General features: G+C 38.0%; 5 protein-coding genes and 1 pseudogene across 7 annotated transcripts; 4 read left to right on the forward strand and 2 right to left on the reverse strand.

Annotated features, from left to right (window-relative positions):
- Positions 127-2,425, forward strand: LOC104765371 (H/ACA ribonucleoprotein complex subunit 1-like). 2 transcript variants are annotated; one of them, XM_019241513.1, is made up of 3 exons: positions 127-234; positions 445-531; positions 651-988. In XM_019241513.1, the coding sequence occupies exons 2-3, from the start codon at positions 456-458 to the stop codon at positions 752-754; spliced, it is 180 nt and encodes a 59-aa protein (XP_019097058.1). In that variant the 5' UTR covers positions 127-234; positions 445-455; the 3' UTR covers positions 755-988. The 2 variants fall into 2 exon arrangements, with proteins under 2 accessions (XP_019097058.1, XP_010487368.1); XM_010489066.2 differs by having other exon boundaries at positions 134-234; positions 651-2,425.
- On the forward strand, positions 2,478-6,763 carry LOC104765372 (plant intracellular Ras-group-related LRR protein 6). Its single transcript, XM_010489067.2, has 21 exons — positions 2,478-2,647; positions 2,951-3,014; positions 3,094-3,230; positions 3,317-3,403; positions 3,516-3,591; positions 3,676-3,750; positions 3,926-3,995; positions 4,078-4,155; positions 4,257-4,317; positions 4,422-4,500; positions 4,630-4,720; positions 4,835-4,895; positions 4,997-5,064; positions 5,140-5,210; positions 5,309-5,446; positions 5,574-5,678; positions 5,761-5,882; positions 5,966-6,062; positions 6,216-6,290; positions 6,369-6,424; positions 6,532-6,763. The coding sequence occupies exons 1-21, from the start codon at positions 2,583-2,585 to the stop codon at positions 6,605-6,607; spliced, it is 1,752 nt and encodes a 583-aa protein (XP_010487369.1). The 5' UTR covers positions 2,478-2,582; the 3' UTR covers positions 6,608-6,763.
- LOC104765373 lies at positions 6,821-7,912 on the reverse strand. Its single transcript, XM_010489068.2, has 5 exons — positions 7,797-7,912; positions 7,556-7,663; positions 7,423-7,473; positions 7,270-7,321; positions 6,821-7,095 (listed from the first exon to the last, which is right to left on the reverse strand). Exons 2-5 carry the CDS (start codon positions 7,640-7,642, stop codon positions 6,950-6,952), a joined length of 336 nt encoding a protein of 111 aa, XP_010487370.1. The 5' UTR covers positions 7,643-7,663; positions 7,797-7,912; the 3' UTR covers positions 6,821-6,949.
- Positions 8,221-11,382, forward strand: LOC104765374 (ultraviolet-B receptor UVR8). 2 transcript variants are annotated; one of them, XM_010489069.1, is made up of 7 exons: positions 8,221-8,458; positions 8,630-9,271; positions 9,456-9,665; positions 9,759-9,869; positions 9,956-10,324; positions 10,414-10,521; positions 10,858-11,382. In XM_010489069.1, the coding sequence occupies exons 2-7, from the start codon at positions 8,933-8,935 to the stop codon at positions 11,185-11,187; spliced, it is 1,467 nt and encodes a 488-aa protein (XP_010487371.1). In that variant the 5' UTR covers positions 8,221-8,458; positions 8,630-8,932; the 3' UTR covers positions 11,188-11,382. The 2 variants fall into 2 exon arrangements, with proteins under 2 accessions (XP_010487371.1, XP_019097129.1); XM_019241584.1 differs by lacking the exon at positions 8,221-8,458 and having other exon boundaries at positions 8,500-9,271.
- On the forward strand, positions 12,267-13,442 carry LOC104765376 (stem-specific protein TSJT1-like). The gene is made up of 3 exons (XM_010489071.1): positions 12,267-12,562; positions 12,654-13,018; positions 13,129-13,442. Exons 1-3 carry the CDS (start codon positions 12,357-12,359, stop codon positions 13,317-13,319), a joined length of 762 nt encoding a protein of 253 aa, XP_010487373.1. The 5' UTR covers positions 12,267-12,356; the 3' UTR covers positions 13,320-13,442.
- LOC104767527 lies at positions 13,326-15,450 on the reverse strand (annotated as a pseudogene).

The following is a 15,452-nucleotide window of genomic DNA, read 5'->3' on the forward strand; positions in this document are numbered from 1 at the left end:
AAAAAAAAAAAAAAAAAGTGTGATTTTTGAAAACTTGAAAGACTAATCATCAAGTTTCATTTATTGTTGACTAATCCCTCCATAAGTTTGTTTACCAAAATAGCACTCCTTGTTTTATTATTTTACAAAATAGCCCGTTTCTTTTATTCAGTCCTCGTTCTTTCGTCTTCTTTCTCTCAAGTCTCACCAGTTATTATCTCGATTCTCAATCTTCCGGTCACCGACTAATATCTGGTAAGCTCACACTCCTTACGCTCATCAACAGTTCCTTGATCTACGCTACGAAATTTTTGTTTCTTCCTCTCATTTCTTCTTTCATAGAATAGGGTTTATCTCTAACTTGATTTTGCTGTTTTGGAATCATCAATTTGAGTTTTTTTTTTTTTTTTTTTTTTTTTTTTTTTTTTTTTTTTTTTTTTTTTTTTTNACTAGCTTTGATTTCAGAGAAATAACGTATGGGATCGAGAGGAATTATCACCGATAAGTGGTCAATGAGGATTCTATGGGGTTGTGCAATCGGCAGTGCCATTGGTAAAGATCGTTTCCCACAGTTTTGATTTTAGAGATTTCAGATGTTTTGTTTCTCAAATTCATGAGCTTTTTGTTTCTCTGTGATACCTTTTTCTTATATAAGCCCATTAAATGTGTAGGTTTATACATGGTTGCTGTAGAAAGACAAACTCAGAACAGGGCTCGTGCTATGGCTGAAGGTTTGAGAGCTGCAGAATCACAAGGTGATGGTGATAGTGTCTAAATCTATCTACTTAAGTAGTGCTCACTTGAGTGTTTTTTTGTTATAATGACTTCTTCTTCTTCAAAGATTGTGTTGATGTAGTTTCTGGTTTGCAAATAATCGTAATAAGGTGAAGTTGCTAAAACATACAATTTGTGTTGTTGTGGAAAAAAAGGTTATTTCTTTCACACTGTCATGCTATGTTTGTGAATCGATTTTTTAATTGCGGATTTTCAGCAAGGCATCTTGCGTTTACTGGGATGTGTATTCTCTTACGTAAAAGTATCCCCTCCTATATATAAAGCATTAGGGATCATTTATCCGAAATGTACAGCAAGATCAACTTATTACATTAGAAGTAATAATGGCACAGGGACGCCAAGGCAAATGCTTTGGGTTCGTCCTCTTACTATGCTTTTTCAGTTCAACTTTCGCACGCAGGATTCTCAAGGATCTCCCTATGATGGAGCCAAGCAAGCTAGATCTACACTATGTAATGAAGCCTGTGATGGATGTGCTACACCCAGACCATGAGGTACAACCTGACCACAAAGTCAAGCCTGATCAGATAATGCAGACCATGGCGAGTGAACTAGGTGACCCACCGGATTATCATGATCCTGACCACGTAGTTAAGCCTAATCAGATAATGCAGACCATGACGAGTGAACCAGGTTACCCACCGGAACCTGACCACGTAGTTAAGCCTAATCAGATAATGCAGACCATGGCGAGTGAACCGGACCACGTAGTTAAGCCAACCATGGCGAGTGAACCAGACGAACCTGACCACGTAGTTAAGCCTAAGCAGATAATGCAGACCATGGCGAGTGAACCGGACGAACCTGACCACGTAGTTAAGCCTATGGGGTATGGTGTAGGTAGGGGATATGGAAGTGGTGGCTCTGGTGTTGGCTATGGTGTTGGTTATGGCAGTGGAGGCAGTGGCTTTGGGGAAGGAATTGGCTCTAGTGGAGGCAGTGGCTTTGGAGAAGGAATAGGGTCTGGTGGTGGTTCAGGTATTGGCATTGGAGAAGGAATAGGGTCTGGGTCTGGCCAACCCAATTGTGGTCCTGTAACGGGAGCTCCAGGTGAAGGGATTGGTATCGGTATTGGACAGGGCTCTAGTGGTGCACCCGGTGTAGTTGTCCCCAGCACAACAATCCCTCCCATAGTGGTTCCAGGCGCACAGATTCCCGGCTTTGTGATTCCAGGAGTAACAGTTCCTGGTTACGGTGTTCCTGGTTACGGTGTTCCTGGCTGCCAAACCGGTGGCTGCAAGCCAAACCCACCACACTACTATAACCCACCAAACTGTCCTCATTGTCCACCTTTCACTTCAGGTCAAGACAAGCACATGTCAGACAAAGGAACCATGACAGAAGCTCTTGCTCCCGCTTCATCGGAGATGCATGCCTAAGCGTCAAGTGTCCCATGAAACCCAGTCTAATAAATCACTCATAATGAAATCTGTTTTGGTTTGATAAAATCTTCCTTCACATAAAGTTGAATAAGACAATTTTACTGCCCCCAAGTAAACTTAAATAAGGGAAAACTATTTAAGATCAAGTTAGTCAAGAGACAATATTGATTGAGAATTAGCCAACTGATACTTGTATTTCCTTCCATTGGCTGTAGCCATCAACGAGTTTTAAATTTAATAAAAAGGCCCACAAATCCGGTTAAAGCTTTTATATTTTGTTTTTGTAAATGAAATCAAAAGAGATAAATTTTTCGTAAAGCATTAAACTTTCCGAAAGAAGAGAGTGGTACTGTAATAACACATATCATATCCGATCAAAACGACAGAGAAGAAGAGCGACGAAGTGAGAGAGATTAGTCTGTGTGAATGGATCGGATTCTGAAGGCCGCTCGAACATCCGGTTCGCTGAATCTTTCAAATCGATCTCTCAAGTAAGATCCATTAAATTTTCATCAACCTTTTTCCCTTTTTGGATTGGATTGAAATTTCAGATTTTTTGTAAGATTAGTTGGTTTGACTGCAAGAAAGTTTCGATTTTTTCAATGTTTGTTTTAGTTTTTCGAAATGGGTTTAGAATGTGAAATATCATCTCTTGATCGGGACTCAGTCAAGTTTCGAGGTTTTGATCCTATTGCTTAAAATAAGCTCGACTTTTTCTCACGAGATCCCATTGTATATGAGATGCATAGTCTTTGCTTACGGTACAGTTTACTGATTTGGGATTCAATTTTCAGGGATGTACCTACTGAGGTATATCAATGTCTGGAAGCGACAGGGGAAGGAGAAAACTGGTGGGAGGTGATTAGCTTTTTCTCGATTTTTGTTCTGTAATGCTTTTGTTATGTCATCAGATTCTTGACTGGATAAATGTTGGCAGGCTGTTGATTTGCAGAAGTTGATTTTGGCACATAACGACATTGAGGTTTTAAGGGAAGATCTTAAGAACCTTGCTTGTTTGGTTGTGCTAAATGTCAGTCACAATAAACTGTCTGAACTTCCGGCAGCTATTGGGGAGTAAGTATTTCTGGATCTTTGTAGTTGGGTTCTACTCTGTTCAGCTTGATAATGTTCAAATGTTTGTTCTCTTAACTCATTCATAGGCTTACAGCAATGAAGTCATTGGATGTGTCCTTCAACTCAATATCAGAACTTCCTGAGCAAATTGGTTCAGCAATTTCTCTTGTCAAGTAGGTTATCTCCATCCTGGCATAAACTTTTGTGGTTCGACTTAAATTAGGGCATTGCGCTCATTAAACCCATACAGTTCAGAATTAATTAAACTCCTTGTTATTGCTTTAGGCTTGACTGTTCAAGCAATCGGCTTAAAGAATTGCCAGAATCTCTTGGAAGATGTTTAGACTTATCCGATTTGAAGGTCGTTTTATGTTGCTTCTGGATCAGTTGATTTTTTGTTTACTTCTTCTTTCATGGAAATGATTGTGCTTATTGTTATCCACAGGCCTCAAATAATCAAATTTCCAGTCTGTCAGAAGACATGGTGAACTGTTCGAAATTATCTAAACTGGATGTGGAGGTATTTGTGTTGATTTCTTCCTAGGTTCTAAAGTGGCTACTTCGCATTTCTTTTTTCTTCTTTCACTATCTTCAAAATCCAGTGCTATGGCGAGCCTGGAAGAAGGCAATGGATATTCAAGGCTATGTTTGGGTAAAGCAAGATTATTTACCGATGTATCTTAAACCTATTGCAGGGAAACAAGCTCACAGTTCTCTCTGAGAAGCACATAGCATCATGGACCATGCTTACAGAATTTAATGCATGTAATGATATTCAATTTTTCTTTTGCGTTTCTTATATATTGAAATATTCTGGGACACACTTTACATTCTTTTCCTACTGCAGCTAAGAATATGTTGGGTGGTCTGCCACCAAATATAGGAAGCCTTTCGCGTCTTATCCGGCTTGACCTTCATCAGAACAGTAAGTTTAAACTAAGAAGATACTATTTCTGCCATACCATTGGTTCCGAACTTATTTCTTCTATGTAGTTGTTGAATTGTTTACTTATTTGATTCATGCAGAAATCTCTTCTGTTCCACCATCAATAGGCGGGTGCTCCTCTCTTGTGGAGTTCTATATGGGGTAATTCTCTACTATGTTTTTATTCAGAAAGATTGTTTGGAATTACATGGAATCTAATTAGATACTTTCACAAAGGACATTATTCTTTCTGTACTTAATTCCAGAATGAACTCGCTATCAACATTACCAGCAGAGATTGGAGATCTATCACGTCTAGGAACATTGGATCTTCGTTCTAATCAGGTATTGTGCTCATTTCTTTGATGAATATTGTTTTCGGACATTCTTTATAAATATTTTTCGAACCTTTATCTATTGACAATGACTTTCTAATTAATGGTCTAAACACTTGTGCTTTCTCCCAATTTTCAGCTCAAGGAATATCCAGTTGGCGCATGTAAATTGAAGCTCTCGTACTTAGATCTTTCAAATAATTCATTGACAGGATTGCATCCTGACCTCGGTATGATTAACAAACATCACTAACCATTTCTGCATCCTCTGTTTGCTAATAATTTTACATATGACATCATAAGAATAGCTATTAGCATTAAACTTCTTGTCCTCACATTTATAGGAAACATGACTACTCTGAGAAAGCTTGTGCTTGTTGGCAATCCTTTGAGAACCCTTAGAAGGTTTCATTTTTACTCTGTCTCTGTTTGGTTTCTTGATTGCCTGGTCGTAATTGAATTGCTACTTGAAAAGGCCAATATTCTTTCTTTCTTTTTGTCCCCAGCACATTAGTAAATGGTCCTACAGCTGCTCTATTGAAGTATCTTAGGAGCCGCCTTTCTAATAGTGAAGGTACTTTGGTCCAACATCCCTCTTTCTCTCTCATCTATGTGGTCATGGCTAATTGTAAATGGTTTCCAATTGTAGAAACAAGTGCAAGCACTCCAACAAAGGAAAATGTAATTGCTTCAGCAGCTCGTATGTCCATTTCTTCAAAGGTAAGTGAAACCACAAATTTGAGCACCATTGTTTTAAAAATTCCATGTCCTTCATAGAAACAGGGAATTATTATCTTAATTGATTGCACAAAACTCAGGAACTTTCTCTGGAAGGTCTCAACTTGAGTACTGTCCCTTCAGAAGTTTGGGAATCTGGTGAGATCACGAAAGTTAATCTTTCTAAAAACTCTATCGAGGAATTGCCTGCTCAACTTTCTTCATCTGTTTCCCTTCAGGTAATAGGGTTTCCGGTTTCCCATTTATATTCTTCTTAAATATACAAAGAAGATGCTACATATCCCTTGGCTACATAAAGATCTATCAGCTATTGTTATTGAACTCATATTATTTTTGCAATCGCAGAGTTTGATTTTGTCACGGAACAAGATTAAAGATTGGCCAGGTGCGATCTTGAAGTCACTTCCCAATCTTGTGTGCTTGAAGTTGGATAATAATCCTCTGAAGCAAGTATGTTCAAATAGAATAATATTTAAAGAGTTGATTATAGTTTCCACCAAAAGCTAATGCATCACATTTTTTTGCTCGTAAGTTTCCACTGGATGGGTTTCAAGCAGTCTCTGGGCTTCAGATTCTAGACCTAAGTGGTAATGCAGCTTTCAGAGAGCCTCCTACGTTTTGCCACTTGCCACAACTGCAAGAGCTTTATTTGAGGTTGTTTATTATACTTTATATTATTCATCGTCCATCTATCATTCACTGGTTTAAATTACCTTACCTTATATTTCACTTGACAGTCGAATCCAGCTATCTGAAGTCCCTGAAGATATCCTCAACTTATCTAACCTGCTTATCCTTGACCTGAACCAGAATTCACTTCAATCGGTTCCGAAGGTAACAATATGGCTATGTGCTCTACTTTGTGGTTTTTACCGTAGAATTGCTGCTGTATCCGTGATTGAATTTTAGTGTAAGCTGGCAGAAATCAGCTAGTCAACTAAAGTCTTCACGTAATGCTGATGCATTGGATCTGTTTTTCCCATGCAGGGTATCAAGAACATGACTTCACTCAAACATCTGGACATATCAAACAACAACATTTCAAGTCTTCCTCCAGAACTGGTAAGTCTCTGTTGCTTTTCTTAACTGAAACATATAGAAATGTATAATGTGTAATAAGAGTCCTGTGTTGTTCCTTAGGGTTTGCTTGAGCCTACACTTGAGGTTCTACGACTTGACGGGAACCCATTAAGAAGGTATTTCTTTTAAATCGTAAAACTGACACATTAATAAAAAGGTTAAAAACAATATCATACCAGATTGATTGATATGTTTTGTTTCCACCAACATTCTTAAAACACAGCATCAGGAGGCCAATTCTAGAAAGAGGAACAAAAGCTGTGTTGAACTACCTGAAAGACAGACTTCCAGATCAGTAGCTTGTACAACATTTACATCAATACCTATATATGTTGTTGTTTGTAACATTTTGCGTGAAACAACACCAGATTGAATTTTATTGATGAGAGATGCTTGTGTCGTCTTTGTGTAAGAGATTTTACTATTTGTGAAACAACACCAGATTGATTTATCTTTTTTTGATGTATTTGGGCCGAAAAAGTAACTGCTTCAGTAAAAAAGTAACTGCTACCTTTGGCTAACAAACAGTTTTCACATTTTTCATATTGTCTTTGAAATTTTGCGAAGTCTGTCTGATTTTTTTGTCAAGGAACAAGACCAAAGATTGGCCCGATGCAATCTTGAAGAAAAACTCAGGTCTTTTACAAATTGTTTGTTTTAGTTTCTCCTCCATCTTCATTGTCTAATGATGCTGCTAACCTAAACTTAAGAATCTTGTGGAGTTTCGCAACAGGTTCAACTATCTTCTTCTGTGGCATCTGGTGGTCCTCACTTGCTGAAACATCTTCTGCAAAAAATCAAAGAAATGAAGAAACCGCAACTCAAAAAACCAGCACTAGTAGAAGGGACAAAGAACTATACTTGAGAAAAGGTTCAAAAGACATGTATCTTTTGAAACAATAAGATGTTGGTGAGAAACAGGTGTTCGACAAATTATAAAGAGAAAGAAGTGAAAACTAACCCTTTTCAGAGAAAGCAAGGCATGAACCAATCGTTTCAAGATATTCTCCAACCTGAGAGAATCATCAAATCTAACACGATTAAGAGAATGAATGGTTTAAGCAAAAGAGTAACTGACTATTTAAGTTCGAAAACTTTTTAAATTGCAACTCACCAGCTTGATTTTGCCATCAATGGTCAATACCGGATTCAAAGTATCCAAACCCTGAGAGAATAAAACAATGTCAAATAATAAAGCAATGCAAGAGCAGAGTATAGTTAACAAATAAAAGATTGAACTAAGTAACTGATAAAGTGTAAGGAGCATCTGCTGGAATATCAATGTGCCTTGAAACGTCATCAAGATCAATCATAACATATTCTTCGTCCTCCATCTCTGACTCTCTCTCTCTCTCCTGTATCATTTTGTTTATTAGGGTGAAGAAGAAGAACACAAAGAATCCACCCAAGCCCATGATTTAGATTCAAGAAATTACAATTCTTAACATCTCCTAAACAAGAAAATTAATGTTGAGAATTATGGCTCACCTCTTTCTCTTTTCCACTTGAATCGTTCGAGCAAATACGAAAAACCCGTAAGTAAAGTGAGATGGTAAATGAAGAACAAACCAAGCAAGATTAAAGAGGAAGAATGATTCTGCTTCTTGTGCTTCGTCTGTGTAAAAAAAGGGTCTAAGTATCATTATTGGGCCATTAATAAAACCTAAAAGCCCATAAGATGATTATTTTGCGTGAGTGTAATCCAGTCTTCCACGTGTCAAGCACGCAAACCACAACAGTCTTAGGTCTAAAATTAAAGTTAAACCGGAGAATTTTGTGAAACCGGAAAACAAATTATCCAATCAAAACGTGACTTCGTAAGAAGTTTACTAGCAAACCGGAAATAATTATGCAAATTAACAAGTTTACCTATTTAATTTGTCCATTTAAATATAATGGAGACAAAGCAAACGAAACAGAGTGTGTCAACAGATTCTGCAAAAACATCATCTCTCTTAACAGAGAGGAAGAATCGCCACAAAAGAAAGCTTAAGAAGCAAGATAATTGAACTTTCCACTACTCATTCGTCTTCACACGTCTTTCACCATTTTTCTTATAGAAATAAAGCTCCTTTTTAAAGACTTTTTTGGTTTCATTTGTTTTAAGTGGGCACCGGAGAAAAAAAAAGTCAAGAGCTTTTGCTTTCCAGGTAAGGATCTATCACCATTAAAACACCTCTTCTCTTCTTCTTCTTCCTCTCGATCTTCTCGTTCCAAAACCCTAATCTCGATTTCAATTCTACGCTATTTTCAATCGAAAGTTTCTTCCTTTTTTTGGGGGGGGTTTTGTTTAATTTGATTGTTCTGTTCTGGGTTTGCAGGCGAATTCGGAAGAAACTGGCGTGTGTGTTCGGTGGATTGATTCATTTCGATCTGACGACCCCTTCTCATGATTAGTTTCCGATCTTCGAATAGACGACCAACTGCGAGATTCTCATCTATAACTCCTTTTCCCTATTCGATTTCATATCTCTTTCTACCATCCAACGTCTTCTTCATACGCTACTTCAATTGCTCCAGATTCCGTCTAAAAATCTGACCTTTTTCGCTTGAAGCCACCCCCAAAGTCTCGTCCTTTTCGAATTAGGTTATCTTGAAAAACTCTGGTCTTGGAGATTAAGGAAATGGCTGACCGGAACTGGTTGATTTCGTTCGAGGATCTTCCTTCTCATTTGATCTTGGAGGTGTTGACCTCTGGGCGGCTTAGTGCGGTTGATCTACTTAGCTTGGAATTGACCTCTAAGGTTTTCGGAGGGAGCCATGGTTTCTACCCTTTGAAATTCAGATCATTAGCTGATTACGCGGCGTCTCAGCTTTGCTCTGTGCATCCTGTCTATGTGGGAATGGGTTTGGCTACACAGAAAGAGCTCTTTGCCAATTGTGAGGGTAACTGGAAGCGGCTTTTGAGTTTCTTACAATCTGTTGAGCAATCCTCAGATATGGTTGAAACCTCTCAAGGCAAAGTATGATTTCATTTGGTGTTTTGGTCTTTACAAGAATATTTCATTTTACATAGACAGTAGTGTTACTTATCTTGGTATGAAGAACATCTCTTTAAGTATTAGGAATATAGCTCAAAATGGTATGTTGATTCTTGGTTAATTTGGTTTAGAAGTCTCAAATGTATTTCGTTCATTCTCTCTGCAGATGCAAATTGCAACAGGAAAGTATCACACTTTGCTAATCAACAACTCAAAGGTTTATTCTTGTGGTGTAAGTCTGTCTGGTGTTCTTGCTCATGGCCCTGAAACTACTCAATGCGTAGCATTTACGCCTATAGAGTTTCCGTTCCCTGCTCAAGTGGCTCAAGTCTCAGCCACACAGAACCATTCTGCTTTTGTATTGCAATCTGGAGAGGTTGATAGCTTCTGTTTCACTTAAAGCCTTTCCTATGAGTATTGTCGCTTGCCATAATCACTTACCAACAAATCTATTTGAAATCTGGAACAGGTTCTCACATGTGGGGATAATTCATCGCATTGCTGTGGTCATTTAGATACTAGCCGTCCAATATTTAGGCCTAAGCTTGTTGAGGCTTTGAAGGGGACTCCTTGTAAGCAGGTAAAACAGATACCAACCCCATCTAAGATGAATTGATTTTCTAAATTGAGTATATCGAACACGGACAAACTCATCTTCTATACCAGGTGGCGGCTGGGCTTCACTTCACTGTGTTTCTATCAAGGGAAGGGCGTGTGTATACTTGTGGATCAAATACTCATGGACAACTTGGTCATGCCGATACCGTGGACAGACCAGTACCCAAAGTTGTTGAGTTTCTTAAAAGCATTGGCCCTGTGGTGCAAATCGCAGCTGGACCCAGCTATGTTTTAGCTGTAACAGAGGATGGCTCAGTTTACTCGTTTGGCTCTGGTTCTAATTTCTGCCTTGGTCATGGAGAACAACAGGACGAGCTCCAGCCGCGTGTAATTCAGGCTTTTAAAAGAAAAGGCATATATATAATCCGTGTCTCTGCAGGCGATGAACACGCTGTGGCACTTGATTCCAATGGCCGTGTAAGTTCTTTGTTTTCATCTTTTTTTGTCTCTATTTGGTCTCAGAAATCAGAAGAAATCTTGTTCTGATTAATCTTTCTGAAACTTAGGTCTACACATGGGGTAAAGGTTACTGCGGTGCTCTAGGCCATGGAGATGAAAACGACAAGATCACTCCTCAAGTTTTGGTCAATCTCAAGAATTGCCTTGCTGTCCAGGTCAGATTCTTCTCCTATCAGTTCCATCTCAGTTAATGAGATAATGATCCCTTTACACCTTGTTCATGTATTCCCTGAGATCTTGAGCGGTCTCTAAGAACTAATAAGTGGTCAGTTTAAGTAGAATCAAAACTTGGGTTGGGATCTGTTTATAGCACAAAGTATTTTAGACTAAAGGATGTTCAATATAAATTAAAGTTACATTCAGTTTTGGTAAAGAAGAATGTAGCTGAATGTTTTTGTGTTTGTTTGTAAAGGTACGGAGTTTTAATTAGTTCCGGATTAGTTAAACCGGATTTAGACAGCCCTAATCCTGACTCTGCTTTTTTCTTGCAGGTGTGTGCAAGAAAAAGGAAGACTTTTGTTTTGGTGGAAGGTGGATTATTGTATGGATTTGGGTGGATGGGGTTTGGAAGCCTTGGGTTCCCGGACAGAGGGGTTTCAGACAAAGTGCTGAGGCCAAGAATATTGGAGTGTCTGAAACCACACCGTGTATCTCAAGTTAGCACCGGTTTGTATCACACCATTGTGGTCACTCAACGTGGTCGTATATTTGGGTTTGGAGATAACGAAAGAGCTCAGCTTGGTCACGACTCACTCCGAGGCTGCTTAGAACCAACCGAAATCTTTCTCCATTGTGGCCGTTCTCGTAGCAGGCTTTGTTGATAAAAAAGGTAGATGTGTAACCCTGTTTGTATGAACAAGATTCAGATTGGATTTACCGGTTAGTGTAAACAACTTGTATGATTTGTATCTGTTTGATTTTTCGAACTGGTTAATGGTATAACTTGTATGATTTGTATCTGTTTGATTTTTCGAGTTGTGAGAGTAATAGAAGATAAATCCGGATCACCTTCCTTACTATCCTTCTTTAAGATGTAATACTCATTTTGCAATCTCATCAGTCATCACTACCATTAGCAAGTTCTTTATCGATGCATTCATGAAATATTCATAGTATCACATCTCCTAGTAAAACAGTATTGATGCCAAAACATTCTTAGTATCGCGATTCACGATGACTCAGATATGGAGGAACACCATTTTGGTAGAGAACTGTAGATTGTAGCTTTTTTATTTTGTTCTTCATCTTGGCCAATGGACAAGTCTCGACAATATGTTCGAAGTTTCAACCGTTCAACATACTGTATACATACAACTTCAAAATCAAATTGAATTACATTGATCATAAATTGATTCTATTTGTTGAAAGATCATAAATTGATAGATAACTAAAAATATGATAAAATTAAAAATTAAAAATGATAGCTGAAAATGCTAATTACCAAAATTAAATATCGTAAAAGTTTACTGATTCACAATAAATATTGTGATATTCAAAAAGATCATTATGATTCTATTGAAAGATAAAGAAAATATCATACAATCATACAACTACTCTTTCGCTGTCAAAAATAAAAGGAAAATATCCTATCACTTTTTCAACTTGACAAAAAAAGAAAGAAAAAGGAATCATACTTTTCCTAACGTGGCACGTTAAATAAATCATATCATTACAAGATTTACTCTTCACATTAAAAATATCTAATCAGTAATCACCGTTGGATTCCCCCATATTTGTTTATTAACCTACCAGATTTATAAAAAAAGAGAGATAATTATAGACTTTAAAAACAAAACAAAGAAACGGATAAGAACACGTCAGACATGTCAGTCTTATCTCAAAATCCAAGTCAGCAACTCGTGTCTGTGTAATAATCTCTCTCTCGTATAAATAACACCTCCATTGTCTTCACCAAAGACATAACATAACATTTGATTAATCTCAAAGTAACAAACAGAGAAACAAAGAAAACTCAAAAGAAGAGAAAAAAATGTTGGCGATATTTCAGAAAGCTTTTGCTCACCCACCGGAGGAGCTCAACAGTCCGGCGTCTCAGTTCTCCGGCAAAACCCCTAAACTTCCCGTAGAAACTCTCTCCGACTTCCTCTCTCGTCACCAAGACTCAGCTTTCTCCATGAACTTCGCTGGATCCGCCGTCTTGGCTTATGCTCGCCAAGAAACCTCTCTTCGCCAGAGGTTTGTATATACAAACATATACACAAATATATCAAACTCCTAAACCCAATTCATAGACTCTTAAAATCTGTTGTTTTTTTTTCTTTCTCAGGTTGTTCTGTGGACTAGATGGGATTTACTGTATGTTTCTTGGGAGATTGAACAACCTCTGTAACTTGAACCGACAGTACGGTTTGTCTGGGAAGAACTCTGACGAGGCTATGTTTGTGATCGAAGCTTACCGAACACTTCGTGATCGTGGTCCTTACCCAGCTGATCAAGTTCTTAGAGGTCTCGATGGAAGCTTTGCTTTCGTCGTCTACGATTCTCAAAACTCCTCTGTTTTCTCAGCTCTGAGTTCTGATGGAGGAGAGAGTCTTTACTGGGGGATCTCTGGTGACGGATCTGTTGTCATGTCTGATGATCTTCAGATCATTAAGCAAGGATGTGCTAAATCATTTGCTCCTTTCCCTACTGGTTAGATTTTGTTTATCAATTCACCATATAGTTTTAAAGAAAGAAAGAAACTTTGAGAGTTGAGATCTTGAAGTCTGATGATTTTGTGTGTGTGTTTGTTGTATATGCAGGGTGTATGTTTCACAGTGAGACAGGGCTTAAGAGCTTTGAACATCCAACTAATAATATGAAGGCAATGCCGAGGATTGATAGTGAAGGTGTTTTATGTGGAGCTAATTTCAAAGTTGATGCTTGTTCTAAGATCAATGGTATCCCTAGAAGAGGAAGTGAGGCTAATTGGGCGCTGGCTAATTCTCGTTAATTATGCTTTTAATCGTAACTCTTTTATTTCTTTTCTTGCTCTGTTCTTTTATTACGTGCTCTCTTGTTTATGTAATTTAGCCCTATGACGACGATAACAAAAAATCAAATTGCTTTGCTTCTTCTTGACCATCGCAAAGAGAATAAAGATCCAGTCTTTACTTACATAACTCTGTGTTGTTAATATGCAAGAAAAGAATCTCATCTTTTTATGTAAAGACAAAATTGTGTTGATTCTGTGAATTTTTATATATATAACAACAGCAAAACAAAAGTTTTGTCGGCTATTATTATTATTCATCCTTCCACATATCAGCAAATTCATCAGCCTCCAATGGGTTTGCGAGCTCATGCATTTTTGTCCTCCTTGTTGCTTTGATCTTCTTAGCAAATTTCCCAGCTTTGTTTCTTTTCTCCAAAGCTCGAATCTTAAAAAGGAAAGAAGTTGAAAGAAAGAACATGAGAACTTGGACAGAAAAATCATATTATGCAATGTGATGATCTCTCTCACCCAGTACCTGGTTTGGAGATACGTAGAATGGGTTCTCTTAAAGCGTTTGACCTCCAATGCTGCCTCCAAAAATCTTAGTTGGATTTAAACAAAACCTTGGACCAACCTGTGTCATCAGATTTTTATTCCAATCAAAAACTAATTCATAAGAACTACGCAAATTAGCTTTAAAATGGTCAACCTCAATAAGGGTCATTTTGTCAAGACCGCCTCGTGCAATCTTGTCTGGCTCGTTATGAGGTACCGATATCTTGCAATGAAGAAGGAAAAAAAAAAGACCTTGGCTAATTAATCTAGAAGTTTCCAAAGTAAAATGAAGTGAGACCAGTTGGTTTCTGTGATGCTTACTTATCAACCTACCTGATAATTACGGAACCATATATGGTCATCAATGATGGAGAAAACAAACACATGGTCATGGTAAGGTTTAGACTTCCTGTGTTCCTTGGGAATTCCAAAAATCTGGAAGGGAAAACAAAACTCACTAAATTGTTCCAAGATATAAACAAAACTAGCAGGTACGATAAAAGGTTCATCCACAATTCAAAGGGAGAATGAAAACGGGAATAAACCTGAGTTAACATCTCTTTGAGAAGTTTCCAGTGTGCATCTTTATCAAAATTGGATGAGAATGTCAAAAGTGGGCGAGAACCTTTCAGATGATTTCCAGTGAGTTTCATCTCCTCCATTGTGTGAACTTCACCAAAATATAAAACCAACTCAGAGACAGAGCATGATACAAGTTAATCATTTTTACACAAAGTAATGATCAGATCGACCAGCTGCGGGCACACATGTTGGAACTAAATAAGAGGAGCTGGAGACATTACCAGCCTTAACCAAGAACTTAACGGAGGGTCCACTTGGGGACTTGACCATCCACAAGTAAAGATCTTTATGCCTTCTACACTAAAAACGAAAACAAAATAAACACATAACAACTTCAGTTTCTCCAGAGACTGTACAATTAAAACAAATCCAGGCATGCTGACATTTAAAACAGAGAAACTAAAGAACCCTTTGAACCAGGAAAGGGATTCATCAATTCTATGATTTCACCTATCTTCTAAAGCATAACCGGTTTACCAAATGATCATAGAAACACATAAATGAAAGATAAGACCATAGAAGAGCAACTGATTCTGAATTTTCTGAAAGGTATCAAAAAGATTGAAAATTTACCTCGAAAAACAAACAGGAAGAAGATCCCTTAAGCTCGACAAGCTCATTTAGAGTGGCGCCTTTACCACTCTTAGCTTCTACCTTACTATCCTTCTTACGGTGAGGCAGAAGTGACACCATGTTCAACATCAAATGCTGATACCTTCCAACTGAATTAAAACAAAGTTTACTCCCATGATTGCTCCACCATTGAAACCAAATCAAAACCTTAAAAGTAAAATTTCAACACGCCTCACCTGAAACTGATCCGACGGGAACAAGTAACTAGAACCTTCTCTTTATTCCTGAATCCAGACGCAGACGCTGGTTTAGATTTCTCAGCGTCGTCATTCTTATCTTTCCAACCCAGGAGTGTCCTTTTAGGTCTCTCGGGAGCAGAATCATTCTCCTTCACCGGTGCCAACGCTTCACTCTCTCTAGTCTCTACGCTTCCTCTTCTTC

Source organism: Camelina sativa, chromosome 19, assembly GCF_000633955.1.
Source record: "Camelina sativa cultivar DH55 chromosome 19, Cs, whole genome shotgun sequence".
NCBI classification, from domain to species: domain Eukaryota; kingdom Viridiplantae; phylum Streptophyta; class Magnoliopsida; order Brassicales; family Brassicaceae; genus Camelina; species Camelina sativa.